Genomic DNA, 13,712 nt, shown 5'->3' with positions numbered 1-13,712 from the left:
AGAATGTAACCAAAGAAAAGAGGGATCAACCCATCGCACTTGCCCGCTCTGCACTGCCCTGACCCGGACCCTGAAAGCCAAACTCGGAAGGAGCGACCCTGAGCTCGCTCCCGTACGGTCCAGGAAGGAGCGACAACCTGCCCTGCCTTGACAGGATAATATGAGTCGCACCTGCCTTTACGAGATAGGAATCCAATATAGGCGATATAATCCAGGGAAGGAGCAAGGGCTAGGTTCCCCGGAGGCCGCCATCGCGCCTTCCTTACTAAGACATGTCCCGAGAATGGCTTAGGAAACGAAACACGGAAGGCGCGACACCTCGGGCCTGGTTTATGGTTAGGAAGGAGCGATCGGGGCCCAGTCCGTCGTGCTTGCCTTATGAATGAAGTCTTTCTCAAAATGTCAGATAAGGAAGGCGCGATCGAGGACTGTGGCGGGGGCGGTTCCGGTTGTGCCTTCCTACAGGCACCGGAACGGGCATTGTGACTCTTGCATAGCATGAAATTTGATTTTAGGGTGGGCTGGACACGTATTGTTACATATCCCCTAAGCACATCCGACATAAGTACAATAGAGACAGAGAGTGTTCATCCCAACAAATGAACAGGAGCATCAACCTCCACATCCCGAATCCAATCTGCTACACCCTTGCCAAACCCATCTAGCCTGGAACTGCTAGACACCCCACGGCCCAATATCCCATAGATGACGAAATGCACCGCGCCGATGACCGGGAACTCCACGCGCTCGATGAAATATTCATCACGCCAGTCCGAACCAAGCAATGTGCGCATGCGCGAAATGGTTAGGTACTGCCGGAGCCAGAATGTCAGCTCGTCTTCGTTCCCTTTTCTTGCTTCTGGGATGGTAGGCAGAGAGGAAGGGATGAAGAAGCCGATGTTCAGGTTCCCGCCTTTATCGCCGGAGCGCGCGAGGGCGATGTCGCCTAATCTGACTCGCTTTGTGGGGCCCGTGAGTAGGGACTTTAACATCGGGGTAACGACAGGGTCAGGGTCGTAGTTCTCACGCGGCTGGAGCGGGGCGTAAGATGGCGGATGGCCTGTGTCTAGGCCGGTGACTGTGCCGTCGGGGTTGACGAGGTTGATTTCCTCGTTGAGGTCTGATTGGGCGATGAGGGCTGGATAGTATGCAAGGAATGGACGGGGAACTGCAGTGCGCATGTCGAGGGTGCTGTGGAAGCCTATTACTTGTTAGCTAGTATCTGTGGCAATACATCATGGGGATAGAGTGGGTGGGTAGAAAGGAGTTGAGTACCAGAGAAATGTTTTAATGAAATCTTCCTCAACGTGAGTCCGACTGCTCCCGCGGCTTGAGGCGAGCGTGATGCAATAAAGATGCGGAGGTATGTTGTGCTGGATGCTTGGGATGTAGGGTTAGGCGACGGGGTGCCGATTCTGCCAAGCAGTATGAATATATTAGCCCATGCCTTGGTGAATGACAGTATCAGGGAAAAACAATCGGACATACCGCTGAAACTCCAGCGTCTCAAGCTCCCTGAGAGCGGACTCTGGAAGAAAATGACGAATTTGCTTCTCAAGAAGGTCCCATTTCTGGGAGGTACCGTAGCCGGTAGCATTGAGGAGGATCTCAGCCTCGTAACCACCCTGATAGAAGACGGCCAGTTTAGTTGTCGGTGGCGGTGGGGAGCCCTTAATCCCTGAAACGCGGACTCTATGGCACACTGTGAGACTGAGTTGCGGAGTATAATAAAGACACTTACCGGTCTTTTCCTACTTCTTGAACAGCTATGTTCTTGATGTAGGCGTTCACATCGCTGTTTAGGTACACGGTCCCCTGAAGCTCATAGAGGAACTGACACCGCACTGTATCGACGGTGACCATGCCTTTGGTGCCTTCGTGCTTCGTGATGATGCAGGTCCCATCGGCATCAATCTCAGCGACTGGAAAGCCTGGCGCAACAAGATCGTCGAAGTCATATGCATCGAATCCAGAGAAGTTTCCCCCAGTCACATACGCAGAACATTCGATGAGATGCCCTGCTACTAGTGAACCAGCTAACTGGTCATAGTCGGTCTCCACCCAGTCATGCCAGTACCAAGCGGCCGCTATCACAGGGCTGGCGTCGGCTACTCGCCCGCAAAGGATAATATCCGCGCCGTTTCTCAGACCGTGGACTATCCCACGAGCCCCAAGGTAGGCGTGAGCTGACACCATAGGAACGGCCTTGCCGTCTGCTGAACCATGGAGGAAGGCATAGGTCAATGACGCCGGGGTGGCAGAGTCATTGTCTGAGTCAAGATGCTGAAGCTCCGCTTTTGACCTGGGCATATTTGGCCCAAGGCGACAGTAACAATCATCGCCGGACAGATATGCGACGCGGAGGTTAAGGTTCTTCTCACGGACCTGGGAAAATTAGCTGTAGGCTCTCTATTTCCGGGTCAGATGTAGACGAACCAAGCCCTGGACCTTCAAAGCGAGAGCTTTGGGATCTAATGCACCTCCGTTGATAACTACTTTGATACCCTTTTGTGCAATGATATCGACAGTCTGCTGGATGCCCTCCCAGGCTGTTTCCTCGTAGCCAGAATGCTTTCCGGCGCGCCAGGCCTCAGCGTTGTTGGCGAGATTGACCTCTACCTATTAGCACTTTGAACAGATCGCGGCCGTTCTTGATTCAGCTACCCGCGAGATAGTCACCGGTTATAAAGTCGACGTCTCCCAGCGTGGCCTGGCGATACATCTCCTCCGCCGGGTCGCCTGCGCCGTCAGCACGTCTTAGGTGTATAGTAGAATGGGAACACACCGTGATAGCCAGAGCAGTTAGCTACTCGAACAGGACGTTTTCCTCTCTCGTCCGACATGGTGATAGATGGCCGGATTCGATGTCATGGCGATTTCCTTGTTCACCTCGGATGTCGCGCGGATTTAACAGTTGAGGGGGTGGGGAGGTATAGCCGGTTGGCCGAGTACCCTAGGCTTTTCCACTCCATAACGCCCAATAGTCATCTGCTAGGCATTTGAAAGCGCATTCATTCTCGGCTGATCAGCCATCAATATAGCTCTTGAAAGAAGAAACAGGTAGGAAGAAACGTCTCCAGGATGAGGCTCTTTTGTAGCTCTCACGTGAGCGGGGAAGCTTCTTACCCGAAGGAGCTCATTGCTGCCTCAGGCTCCATAATTATCTCCATCTCAACCTTTTAACTTAGATGTCCACGGTGGATGTTACAGCGCCAACTCTGATTGTTAAGTTCAAGACCATACTACACTCACGATCCTAGCATGTTCAACCCAAACCAAGGCTTCAACAGCCCATGGCGCTACAACCAACCCCCAACCCAACCCCAACCGCCCATCTTGATCGACTCTGAATCTGACGACGACAATGACGACCAGCAGCCCGGAATGGCAAGCGCAAGCTATAGCAGTACGACCCACCAAGTTCTGTCCAGTCCAGCGACATAATATTACTGACGACAATGTCCGTACCAGGAACAGAAAGACATCACACCCCCGGCCAACCAGCCTACCAGCCCTTCATGCCCGTGGAACAAGAGAATATCCGCAGCCGGCTCCGCGAAGAGCGGCATGCTGCGCTGTGCGTGCTGATGGATCGCGAGCTACTCACTATCCAGGCTTTAGCTGCGCAGGAGGTGAGTCCAGTCAAATCCAGCCCAGTCCACCGTTCGCCCGCTTTACTATCCTTGAAAGCCGAAAGTCTGGAATCCGTCTAATAACAAGTGCGCCAGACCCTCCCCCAAACCCGCCGCCGCTTCCTCTCAACCCTCCTCTCCCCCTCTGACCCCACCACAGCCGCCGCAATCCGCGCAGATCAGTTCACGATCCAGCGGCCTCGGCCTCTAACGCACTTGACTCCGTTATCCTCGCACACCGAGCTTGTGACTGTGCCGCGCGGGGTGGTTGACATTTGTGAGACTGGTGATAGCGGGTGGTATAAGCCCATTCCTAGTGCGAGTACGGGTGCGGAGGATACGCTGGGGGGAATGGGGTCGCCGTCAGCTTCTGCGTCGCCGGTGTCGAGTGCCAAGATGAAGAGACTGACGGCTGGGACTCCAGAGAGGACTAGAGCGGGGAGGAGGGATTCGTCGGGCCGCCATCAGCTGCAGCAGAATAGGGAACGGCGGAGGAGGTGGAGTGGGGCGGAGAGGCAGGATTATGGGGCTGGGGCTTCGTTCTAGGATGGTGGTAATGTGATGTGATGCGGTTGGAGTTGGGGCTTGGATGGGATATGCTAGGGCGGTTTATGAGTTACGATTATTGTCTGGATATAATGGCCATTATGATTTATGAGTGCACTGTACGGAGGTGTTGTTTCGGGATCTTTAAGTCTATATCAGAATTTATTTCTCATTTGAGATGGTGAAGCGCCTCATCCAATAGCAACAAGCGAATTGGCACATAAGGTGCCATTCTCAACTTTGGGCTCATAGATTCCGGCCGTTTCGTGGCACAGTAAAACAAACAGCAGAGAAGTTATGGTACAGGAAAGGTAAGAATAAAAGGCGACGGATACCAAGGATAATAAGAATAATAGAAAGGTGGAAGAGGTGGAGGAGAGTGAGATGGAGCGAGCCACTCTACCATATCCACGATGAGCCCCGTCGAGTCAAGCTATTCCCTGCGGTCAGATGAGCGCGGGTAGACCGAGAGTCAATCGAATCTGTTGAACGCAGTCCCGGTATCGATATTCAGGATTGACCAACGCAAGGGAGAGTGAGTCCTGTCTAGATCAATGAATGACGTCGTATCACGTTGTTCGCGTGTGCGGGATTGCATCTTCTGCAATGTATTTGCGGGCGATCCTGGATCTTTCAAATGTTCTAAACGAGCGAGTGCGGAACCCGAAGCTGCGGGCTGGCTCAGCTAGTTGTAGTGGGTTGACCAACAAAAATGGCCTTATTTGAATTTTTCGGCGTTGAGCAGGCTTTCGGCATCTCCGACCTGCTTGCGCTCTGAGACCTCCCTGGTTCGCATCCGTGTGCGAATAGCTTCTATGTTCATCGGCGTCAATCCTTGAGATGGCGCTGGATCGGGTTCCGTGTAAAAGGGGTGAAGTCTATGTGAAGTGGAAAACCGAACGCGACCATCCCTCATGACTGGTAATTGTCACTGGAGAGGTTCTGAACTAGAAGATAGGCGGTTCAGATGGAGGTATACGTCTGTTCCGTACCTGGAATTTGTTAGCTTCAGTGTCAATCGCTTACTTCTCTTCTGGAGAACTTACCCTTCCATGCTGATCAGTTTCAGATCACCGCCGAAATAACGCGCGTACAAACGACTGATAGGCAGGCCATATCCGAATCCTGCCATAGGGGCTTTGAAATCGCTCTTATCGAAGTCCGGGTCGAGGTTTGGAGTTTGCTCCACGGTTGTATACATGTAGGTCCAGACCAGGGGTATCGCAGACCGAGGGATACCACCGCCTTCATCAGAGACTTTGATAGTGATGTCTTCTTTGCCTTCGGCGATGATGACCTTAGTGACCGGAAAAGCTTCCTTGTCTGCGCCATGTGTTTCGACCACGGCTCGCAGGGAGTTCTTCAAGGTTTCGAAAAGCATGTGAGACAGATGTCCCGGAACATACATAAAGTTCAGGTTGTCGTTGCAAACAAGCTGCACCTTTGGAGCGTCGAATAGTCCATAATAATCCTCGCAAACGAACCGTGCGTTCTCAATGGCCTCGAGGGCTATCTCTCGTACATTGGTCTTGGTACAGATGATCCCGACATAGTTAGGATGGCGAACGTGCGTTTGTTCAGTCAAAGCGATATGTTGACCAATCAACATTCGTATACCTATACGAGACATGTAGAACCGATCAAGGAATGACTGTATTGTGGAGTCGATTTGTAGGCGTTGTCGCTTTCTTTTCCATTCAAGAATGCCCTGGGCCACCGTAGTCACAACGCTGTCGTGTCGCCGTTTGATCTGTTGTAGAGTCTTTGCGAATCGTTCATTGTAGTCATTCAATTCGGGCGGCCAGTGTCCATGATCATCCGAGGGGACGAAGTACCTTCTGGCAGCCGCAGCCTTGCCATTTCCGTTGCCATTTGTGGTGGAAGATCGGTACTGTCCCTCACGGATACTCGGGTTTTGCGTGGTTTCAGCGAGAATCTTGGAATTGCCATTATTCATTCGGTTTGGGCGCAGCAGACGGGCCTTGACCTCTTGCGTAAGGGTAGGCCGGGGTAAAGTGATGATTTCCTGTGGAGTTCTCGTCAGTTCATACTGCCAGTCGCGCGGGTGGGGTGAGTCATACCTCGAACGACTGCGCGTACCAGTCCTGGACCTTTTTTATGGAGGGCATTTCACTTAGACCATCTGGGAGTTCCCCAAGGTCCTGAACACGATGAGCGAGACGGATCGGGAGTTCTTCTGATAGGAATTGAGAGGCGCGAAACAAAGTTCCTATTTGGGGAGCGAAGTATGATGTCAGTCACAGCAAAGCGCAAGCCATAGAATAGGAAAGGATGAAGTCCATGATAACTAACCGGTCGAAGGTCTATCTCCGAATTGCACCATTTGTCGGAGCGAAACGCCAGTTGCTGGAAAGCTGGCGTAATGCCTGATGGTTTCCATCAGGCGCTCCGACGGCTTCCACATGTCGAAGGCGAACTAGGCCGAACGGCCGTCACATTCAATGTATCGCAGTTGATTTGGGCACGGATAGAGGTAGATAGGATAAAGATACTAGAATGATAGATAGAGGATGTGAGAATCCGGTGTACGGGGGACAGCCAGGGAATAAAACGGTCGTGGATCGTAAGGTCGGAGAGCTCTGGGAACTACTACCGAGGTTGTCGCCGAATTGGAGAGTGGCAGCTCTCAAGCAGAGGAAATGAAGAGAAAGATCACGGTCAGCGCAGGGGGAAGAAGGAGAATGTCAGGTCGGCGTCTCAAATGGAGGAGTCACTCCTGGGCCATCACAGAGAGAAGATTGACAAAGCTAATGGGGTTTGGTAAAGCTGAATAGCAGCAATGACTCTTTTGGTCTTGCGGAGAGTCCATAGGCCGGGGTGGTCACGTGTGGGGGGTGATCCTGCCGCGCTTGGCAATACATCAGACGATCTCTTGTTGCTCTTGCAAGTTGTAACTCTCGATCCCTGAAGAATCAACTCTAGTCTATAACGACCCAGGATAGGGCTCTTGCTGATATCTTTCTCAATCCTGGTAATTTCTACAACAGTCAGTAAACGCCATACGTCTTCAGTTCAACATGGAAACTGCTCCTGTGCTGCATCGACCCGAGGATCGCCAGCCCGCGGCTTGACTGCAAAAGCACACCCCACCTTTCGGGCGGTCCAGGTTCTGAGCGTCGAATTGCCGATGGTAATGTGAACAGTGCTCCGGATCTCCCCTTCGCCCGAAAAATGGTTCAATTCTTCGCCGGTGAATAACCCGACCCCATACTCCTACTCCTGCAGTCTGCAGACAATCCAGTCAGGTGATTCTTAAACCCTTGAATCACGAGACTCAAGCATCATGATGCTACGCCCCTGGGCCTTTGACTCTTTTGAGTCCAAAATCTATTTTCCAGGGTTTCCTAGGATTCGCGTCACGTGAATTAGCAGTGGCCTATCTAACGTACCAGTCAACTCTTTATGTTTAAAGAGAATTGGGCTCAAATAGTCGCCCCGAGACCATATAAGATAGACTTCTCAGCACTTCCAAAGCAGCATCAATTCTGTACTTAGATACTACCCTCATGGTAGCCGTTGTCAAGCACGACTGTCGTGGTGCTTGTGAAAGTAGGCTGTTGTTGTGAAGTGACGATAGCGATTGCATTATCAAGTAACCATACTGATGCCCCTTGTCGGTTAAATCTGCCTGTAGATATGTAGTAGCTGAAGTGGGGTCAGTGCAAGGAAGCCATTAACAAGGCCTAAATAAAGTTGCGACGACGGCTTCGCAAGTGATGCACGACATCAGACTAGAGGTGTCTGGGGTGTATCTCAGATCTCTCGTCTCGGTTCTGCGCTGCTAGCTTTGCTGTCGTCATCATGGCCTCTCCAACGGCCCATGCCTTCAGGGTTCTTGGTTCCAACGGCAAAAAAACCCCAAAAGAAAAAGGCTAGGCGCAACGGTGGAGGAGGGGGTGTGCCTCTTGCGGAAGCGCTGCGCCGCAGCAGCCATCAACCGCAATTTAACTCAATTTCCTTTCTAGTTGAGGTGCTTTCGGGAAGCCAATTGAGGGGAAGATCGAAGGACGCCGTCGCAATCGTGTGCTAGATTTTCCACCTCTTCCGCCCGAAGCCTTGTGCGAGCCTGAAAGAACGCCGGGACGGTGGAGTCTCGTTTATTGTTTGACATCTGTCGACCCAACCAACCATAACAGTTTGCGACTGCGAATCCGCCGACGGGTTATCTCACTGGCTGTCAATTCACCACCGCAGAGTGTCTAGACCATCAGAAATGCACGCTGCGAATTATTGCTATCCTCGACTGGCTCTGTGTTTACGTCTCGTCCGAGGCGACGCCGTTATCTTGTGGCTGGCGAGGAAGGGAAGGAGAGCAATTCAATTCGGTTTCGGCGGCGAGGATGTTCGTGCTGATGAATCGGTTGAGGTCATTATTTTGGAGAGGTAAATCAGGGCTTGCGTTGAGCGGGTGGATCATGTTGTAAGTTGTCAAGTTCTTCATGCAGCATAAGCGAGTAGTAGCAACTATTATGATGCAAGCGTGCACACCGCGATGTCAATCTTTCTGTACTTTGGCACTGTCATTTCATCGTCATCAGTACTTTTAGAATGTCCAAATGATCCAATATATTTCTTGCCGCGCCTGTAGCAAGGTTCGTCGTTCGCCCAGGGTCAGCACTTACTCCGGTGATAAACAGGAAGGATCCGCAGATTCCAGATTGCCCGTTTCGCGCTCGTGCAGTCGGAGGCTAAAGCAGAGGAGCGGTTGGAGTTGTTCTATAGTCATGACTCCATAATGCCTTTCTTCAACAAGTGGCCCCTGGCAGCTATCCTGGCAGCTTTGCCGGCAAATCTGGTACGTCGACGTGACTAGGGATCGTTTGGGTCGATGTTAGTTGATCTATCGAATGAAGGCAGATGCAGAAAGTTGGATAGACACAAGTTTCAGCGAGTTGAGATGGAGCGGGTGAGTTTGTGAAGAGAAGGAGGAGAGAAGGTCAGAAGTACGAAATGGTCCCAAAGAGGAAATACAACAGAACGCACGATAGAAGTCGGGCCCCTCTCCGGCCTCGTCGCTCCTCCCGCTGTCTCTTCCTTAACAGCGACCCATCCGCTTCATTCCTGGCCGCTTCTGTATTATTTTTTCTCTGCAGTCAGTTAGTGGGCCGATTATTCTGCTGAGCCCTAGAGGATTACTTTTCTTGTTTCTTTTTTTCTCTGTCGCCGTCTTTGCGTCTCGTCTCCCTTTTCTTTTTTCTACCGTCTCAATCTCCTGCCGCTAGCGACGCAGCTTAAGGACAAGGATCACACGCCCTCGACTCCTGAATCAGCATCCCACTGTACTTTTGGCACAATTGGTCCATGTATAAAACAGAAGATGTCACGTCGCCGCGCTTCCAATAGTGATTCACTGGCTTCATCATCTGTCAACGAAGCACAGGCCTACCCCTTCTCCGGCATGCAAAATAGCAGTTCATACTCCCAGCGGCGTGGCCCGATCGAAGGGCCTGGCGGACGCAGGCTGGTTCGGAGAGTCACCTGGCGGTCTTCTACCTACAAGCTCATGGCATCTCTCTGGGTGTTGGGAGTGCTCTACATAGTCTGGCTCATCCGCGATATATTCTATCTCCCCTTCTCATATTCCTCGAAACCCGCGATCACGCCAAACGCCGGGGATGAGTAAGTTTTTCTTCTTCTTTTTTTTTTTCTTTTTAGCTCTGGACTGGGTATATCTCACTGAATAGTGGACGATACTTATTGAATTCTGCTTACAGTCTGCTAGCTCAGTACGTGGGCCGCGAAGATTGCGGCATCTCCTCTCAAGCTCTTTATCTTCCTCCTCGTTCTGGTGACGAGCTGTACTGCCAGTCTCGTGAGTCCTTGCTCAGTTCAATGAGCAATGGCGGGCGTCATGGCTTTGGCGCCCCTTATACTTCCCAAGGTCAGTGAGGCATTGATTGCGATGTTGCGCTCTCGAACTCGCGGCAACTCTATTTCCTTCTTGATTACTGATTCGTGTTAAAAGACTGTTTTTATCGATGGTACACCAATTCAGAGATCTGTGAAATTCTGGGACGTTTCGATGGCATTTTCTTTATCGGCGATGACTCCCTAGCCGACGGTTACGCAGGGTTCAACATCCTACTCCGCCAGGACCTGAAGCAGGGGTCCTTGAAAGAGTGGGAGATGGGCAGTAACTTGGGCATGAATTGTAGATGCAACTCTCAACTCACAAATTCTGTCTGTTCCTCCGCACGAATTACCTCGAGCGAGGAGCTATACTCCGAAGAAGGCAATGAGAAAACCCAAAACCCTTATACCTGTTCTAACTGTAAGTCTCTCAGCCGTTGAAAAACCGATTCTATCCACGGAATGTTGACCATTTTCTTTAGACACACCGCACACGTTTCTCCCCATCAGCGGTTCGCCAGCGCCGAGCAGCGCACACAACAGATTCAAGAGTCTTCTCGCTCGGTCCTCCGAAGAGAAGAAGCCCGTTGCCGTCATCCAGAGCCTCTCTATGGCAACTTCATATTCCCTAGAAACCGCAACAAAAAGCATAGACGAATGGCTCACTCTAGCCAAAACCAGCGCAAGGAGTACGCCATTCTTATGGATCGGTCCGACGGCCCCCGGCCACCAAAAGCCTCCAGGGGATAACGTCCATGCAATCACCTGGCAATACACCAAAGATACGGCCCAGGCGGCCCAAAGCAGAGGAATCGACGTTCTAGGCATGTACAATGCGACGTTGCAGGCTGAGAGCTGGAACGGCGTGCGCTACGGCGAGGATGTGGCCCTCATGCAGGCGATGATGGTAAGATCCTATTTCACAGGTCGCATTGCAGATGCTCTGCATGTATGTCCAAAGAGTAAACTGACAAGTCACAGATCATCAATTGGCTAGCGTCGCTTTAGCCTCCTTATGGTCAAACTATACCCCGTTCGATGTGGGCAGATGTTGTTGATGATGATATTGATGAGGTATGGCAGACAAAAAAGTTGGTATGACGGCTTGGTAATGGCTTGGGCCTTGCTTGGTTTGAATCGGGTACCTAGGTATGGTTTTTATGGGAATTTCTCTTTTCTTGCATCTCTTCTCCTTCCCTTTTAGATTCCGAGGTTCTGCGTCTGTTTTCGTGTCGCGGTTTCTGTCGCCGTGGACGCTCTAATTCGGATCCTCTATTTTGCTTCTTGTTCAAAATTTCGGGGGACTAATGGATACGTCTGCACATATGTTGTCTTGTCTCGGGAAGAAAGGTATGTATCAGCTACGCTTGCGAGGTGCTCATATCTAGCCAAATAGATTTCGTTTTATACCATCAAATCGTTATTATATACATCACATTTTTCTCTATGATGAACCCCTTCAGTGAACTTTTCGCTCTAGCTTTGGTTTGAGTATGGACGCCACGTCACTAAGGACGAAATGTCCACATCAGATCTACTCCAACGCATGCTGCCCAATGAGCCCCCTGTCCGAATAAACTCGGATTTGACCGACCCAACTATCGAACGCTGATTGCAAAAGTCTAAACGTGGAGAGCAGAGGTCTCAGCAGTAGCGAGGTGAGTCGCATAGGGCTCAAGCGCCTTTTTGACCTCAGTCGAGGTGAACTTCTCGACCTGCTGGGGAGCACGGCCAACGAAGGTGCTGGGGTCAAGGAGAGCGTCGAGCTCGCCGAGGATAGGCTCGAAGAAAGCGGTGCGGCGGATGCGGTCGAGGAGGTCGTTGTTCTTGCCGTGCTTCTTGACGTTGTCGGACGCTTGGTGGGAGAGGACACCTGTTCGTAGACTTTATGTTAGACGGGGTGTTGTTGAGAATGAGAATGAGGGTGGGGGATATATGGGATGGGGGACAGTACGGATTTCTTCGTGGGCGTCTTGGCGGGAAAGACCCTTCTTCACGCAGGCCATGATGACCTAGGTACATGCGTTAGTTGCTAGTCCAATGTGAGGCGAGTGATAGGAGTTGCATACGTTTTCACTAGACGCATTGTTAGTCTCAGAGTTGATGAGATGAATTGAGGATAGTGTTGACTCACGTTGCCATAAACGGAAGCTCATCGTTCACACGACGCTTGATGACTTCAGGATACACCACGAATCCGGAAGTGACATTGTCTGACCGGTGGTCAGTTTTACGGAATCTGAATCGATTCTGGACTGTTTGACACTTACTGAGGAGGATAAGACACGCGTCCGCGCAGAGGTAGAGCTCGGGGAGACTGATCCGGCGGATGGCGCTGTCGTCCTGTTGTGATGTGAGAGGCTGGCGCAGACCAGTAGAGATAGCACGGGATGTCTTACCAATGAACGCTCAAACCACTGTGCGGAGTAGGTGTCGAGGGCATCCTTGGGAAGGTTCTGGAGGTGCCTGCCCAGCGAGCACAGGCGCTCGGACCGCATAGGGTTGCGCTTGTAAGCCTGCATTGCTCTGGTTAGAACGAATCGCATTATCCAATGTCATGCACGGATACCGACCATTGCACTGCTGCCAATCTGGTCCTTCTCAAACGGCTCCTCGACTTCCTTGAGCATCGCTAGGTGACGAATGTCGATACCGATGCGCTCGCAGGTGGATCCGAACGAGCCCAGAGCATTGGCTACGTCAACATCGATCTTTCGAGAGTATGTTTGACTAGAGATGATGAAAGCGGAATCGAACCCGGCCTTTGCAGTGACGAGTTCGTCAAGCTTTTCGACCTTGCTGTGATCTCCGTTGAAGATCTGAAGGAACGAAGCCTGGGTTCCGGTTGTGCCCTTGACACCACGGAATCGCAAATCATCGCGTGCCCTCTCAAGGTTCCTCAAGTCCATCAGCAAGTCTTGAATCCACAAGCACGCTCTCTTTCCGACCGTGACAAGCTGTGCGGGCTGCCCGTGGGTGAAACCGAGACAAGGAAGATCCTTGTACTGTTTGGCGAAAGCAGACAGTTTGTCAATGACAACAGCCAGCTTGGGAATGAGGATGTTAAGGCCGTCACGCAGGAAGATCAGGTCGGCATTGTCTGTGCAGTAGCAAGAGGTCGCACCCCAGTGGATAATCCCTGCAGCTGCAGGAGCAACCTGACCGTATGCGTGGACATGGGCCATGACATCGTGTCTGCGGCGCTTCTCCTCCTCGGCGGCAACCTTGAATTCCTCGTCTTTGATGATGGTGTTCTTCCGCATCTGCTCAATGGCCTCGGCGGTGATAGGCAGGCCAAGCTCTGTGCCTGTTAGTATATCGTAGTGGGGCTGGCGGGTTAGGGGCAGAATGAGGTACCTTTCTCAGCTTCTGCAAGCCACAACCACAGTGATCTCCACGTAGAGAACCGATTCCTGGGGGAGAAGAGGTATTTCATCTCATCACCTATATATCAGAGCTATCAGAATCTAATCGTATGACGAAAGCGTGGTGTCGAGCGAGGGGGACTCACTCGCATATCGCGAGTTCAGAGGCGTCTGGTACACATCATTGCTCGAAGACATGGTGTCAGACAGCAATTGGAACGGCCTGGAGGAAACTGAGAGGCTGCGGAGGGAGAAAGGGGCCGGGGATGGCAGAGAGAACTATGTGTCAACCCCCAGA

General features: G+C 51.7%; 5 protein-coding genes across 5 annotated transcripts; 2 read left to right on the top strand and 3 right to left on the bottom strand.

Annotated features, from left to right (window-relative positions):
• Positions 1-448: 448 nt before the first annotated feature.
• BDV17DRAFT_111811 (acyclic terpene utilization AtuA family protein) lies at positions 449-3,031 on the bottom strand. Its single transcript, XM_073753866.1, has 7 exons — positions 2,786-3,031; positions 2,665-2,739; positions 2,437-2,615; positions 1,742-2,385; positions 1,489-1,692; positions 1,276-1,415; positions 449-1,201 (listed from the first exon to the last, which is right to left on the bottom strand). The coding sequence occupies exons 1-7, from the start codon at positions 2,841-2,843 to the stop codon at positions 588-590; spliced, it is 1,914 nt and encodes a 637-aa protein (XP_073620390.1). The 5' UTR covers positions 2,844-3,031; the 3' UTR covers positions 449-587.
• An 18-nt stretch (positions 3,032-3,049) lies between these two features.
• BDV17DRAFT_252238 (uncharacterized protein) lies at positions 3,050-4,312 on the top strand. The gene is made up of 2 exons (XM_073756523.1): positions 3,050-3,632; positions 3,729-4,312. Exons 1-2 carry the CDS (start codon positions 3,459-3,461, stop codon positions 4,176-4,178), a joined length of 624 nt encoding a protein of 207 aa, XP_073620389.1. The 5' UTR covers positions 3,050-3,458; the 3' UTR covers positions 4,179-4,312.
• A 750-nt stretch (positions 4,313-5,062) lies between these two features.
• BDV17DRAFT_111785 (PDK/BCKDK family protein kinase) lies at positions 5,063-7,104 on the bottom strand. The gene is made up of 3 exons (XM_073753865.1): positions 6,492-7,104; positions 6,260-6,408; positions 5,063-6,204 (listed from the first exon to the last, which is right to left on the bottom strand). The coding sequence occupies exons 1-3, from the start codon at positions 6,601-6,603 to the stop codon at positions 5,221-5,223; spliced, it is 1,245 nt and encodes a 414-aa protein (XP_073620388.1). The 5' UTR covers positions 6,604-7,104; the 3' UTR covers positions 5,063-5,220.
• Positions 7,105-9,418: 2,314 nt separating this feature from the next.
• BDV17DRAFT_111757 (uncharacterized protein) lies at positions 9,419-11,476 on the top strand. The gene is made up of 5 exons (XM_073753864.1): positions 9,419-9,818; positions 9,914-10,080; positions 10,165-10,470; positions 10,532-10,956; positions 11,031-11,476. The coding sequence occupies exons 1-5, from the start codon at positions 9,517-9,519 to the stop codon at positions 11,055-11,057; spliced, it is 1,227 nt and encodes a 408-aa protein (XP_073620387.1). The 5' UTR covers positions 9,419-9,516; the 3' UTR covers positions 11,058-11,476.
• A 1-nt stretch (position 11,477) lies between these two features.
• On the bottom strand, positions 11,478-13,711 carry ade13 (adenylosuccinase ADE13). Its single transcript, XM_073753862.1, has 9 exons — positions 13,561-13,711; positions 13,407-13,493; positions 12,623-13,350; positions 12,449-12,565; positions 12,320-12,392; positions 12,184-12,262; positions 12,119-12,125; positions 12,004-12,061; positions 11,478-11,922 (listed from the first exon to the last, which is right to left on the bottom strand). Exons 1-9 carry the CDS (start codon positions 13,610-13,612, stop codon positions 11,672-11,674), a joined length of 1,452 nt encoding a protein of 483 aa, XP_073620386.1. The 5' UTR covers positions 13,613-13,711; the 3' UTR covers positions 11,478-11,671.
• Position 13,712: the final 1 nt, after the last annotated feature.

Source organism: Aspergillus undulatus (assembly GCF_047715775.1).
Source record: "Aspergillus undulatus strain CBS 261.88 unplaced genomic scaffold BDV17scaffold_3, whole genome shotgun sequence".
In the NCBI taxonomy this organism is placed as follows: Eukaryota; Fungi; Ascomycota; class Eurotiomycetes; order Eurotiales; family Aspergillaceae; genus Aspergillus; species Aspergillus undulatus.
This window is presented reverse-complemented; position numbering and strand designations above follow the sequence as displayed.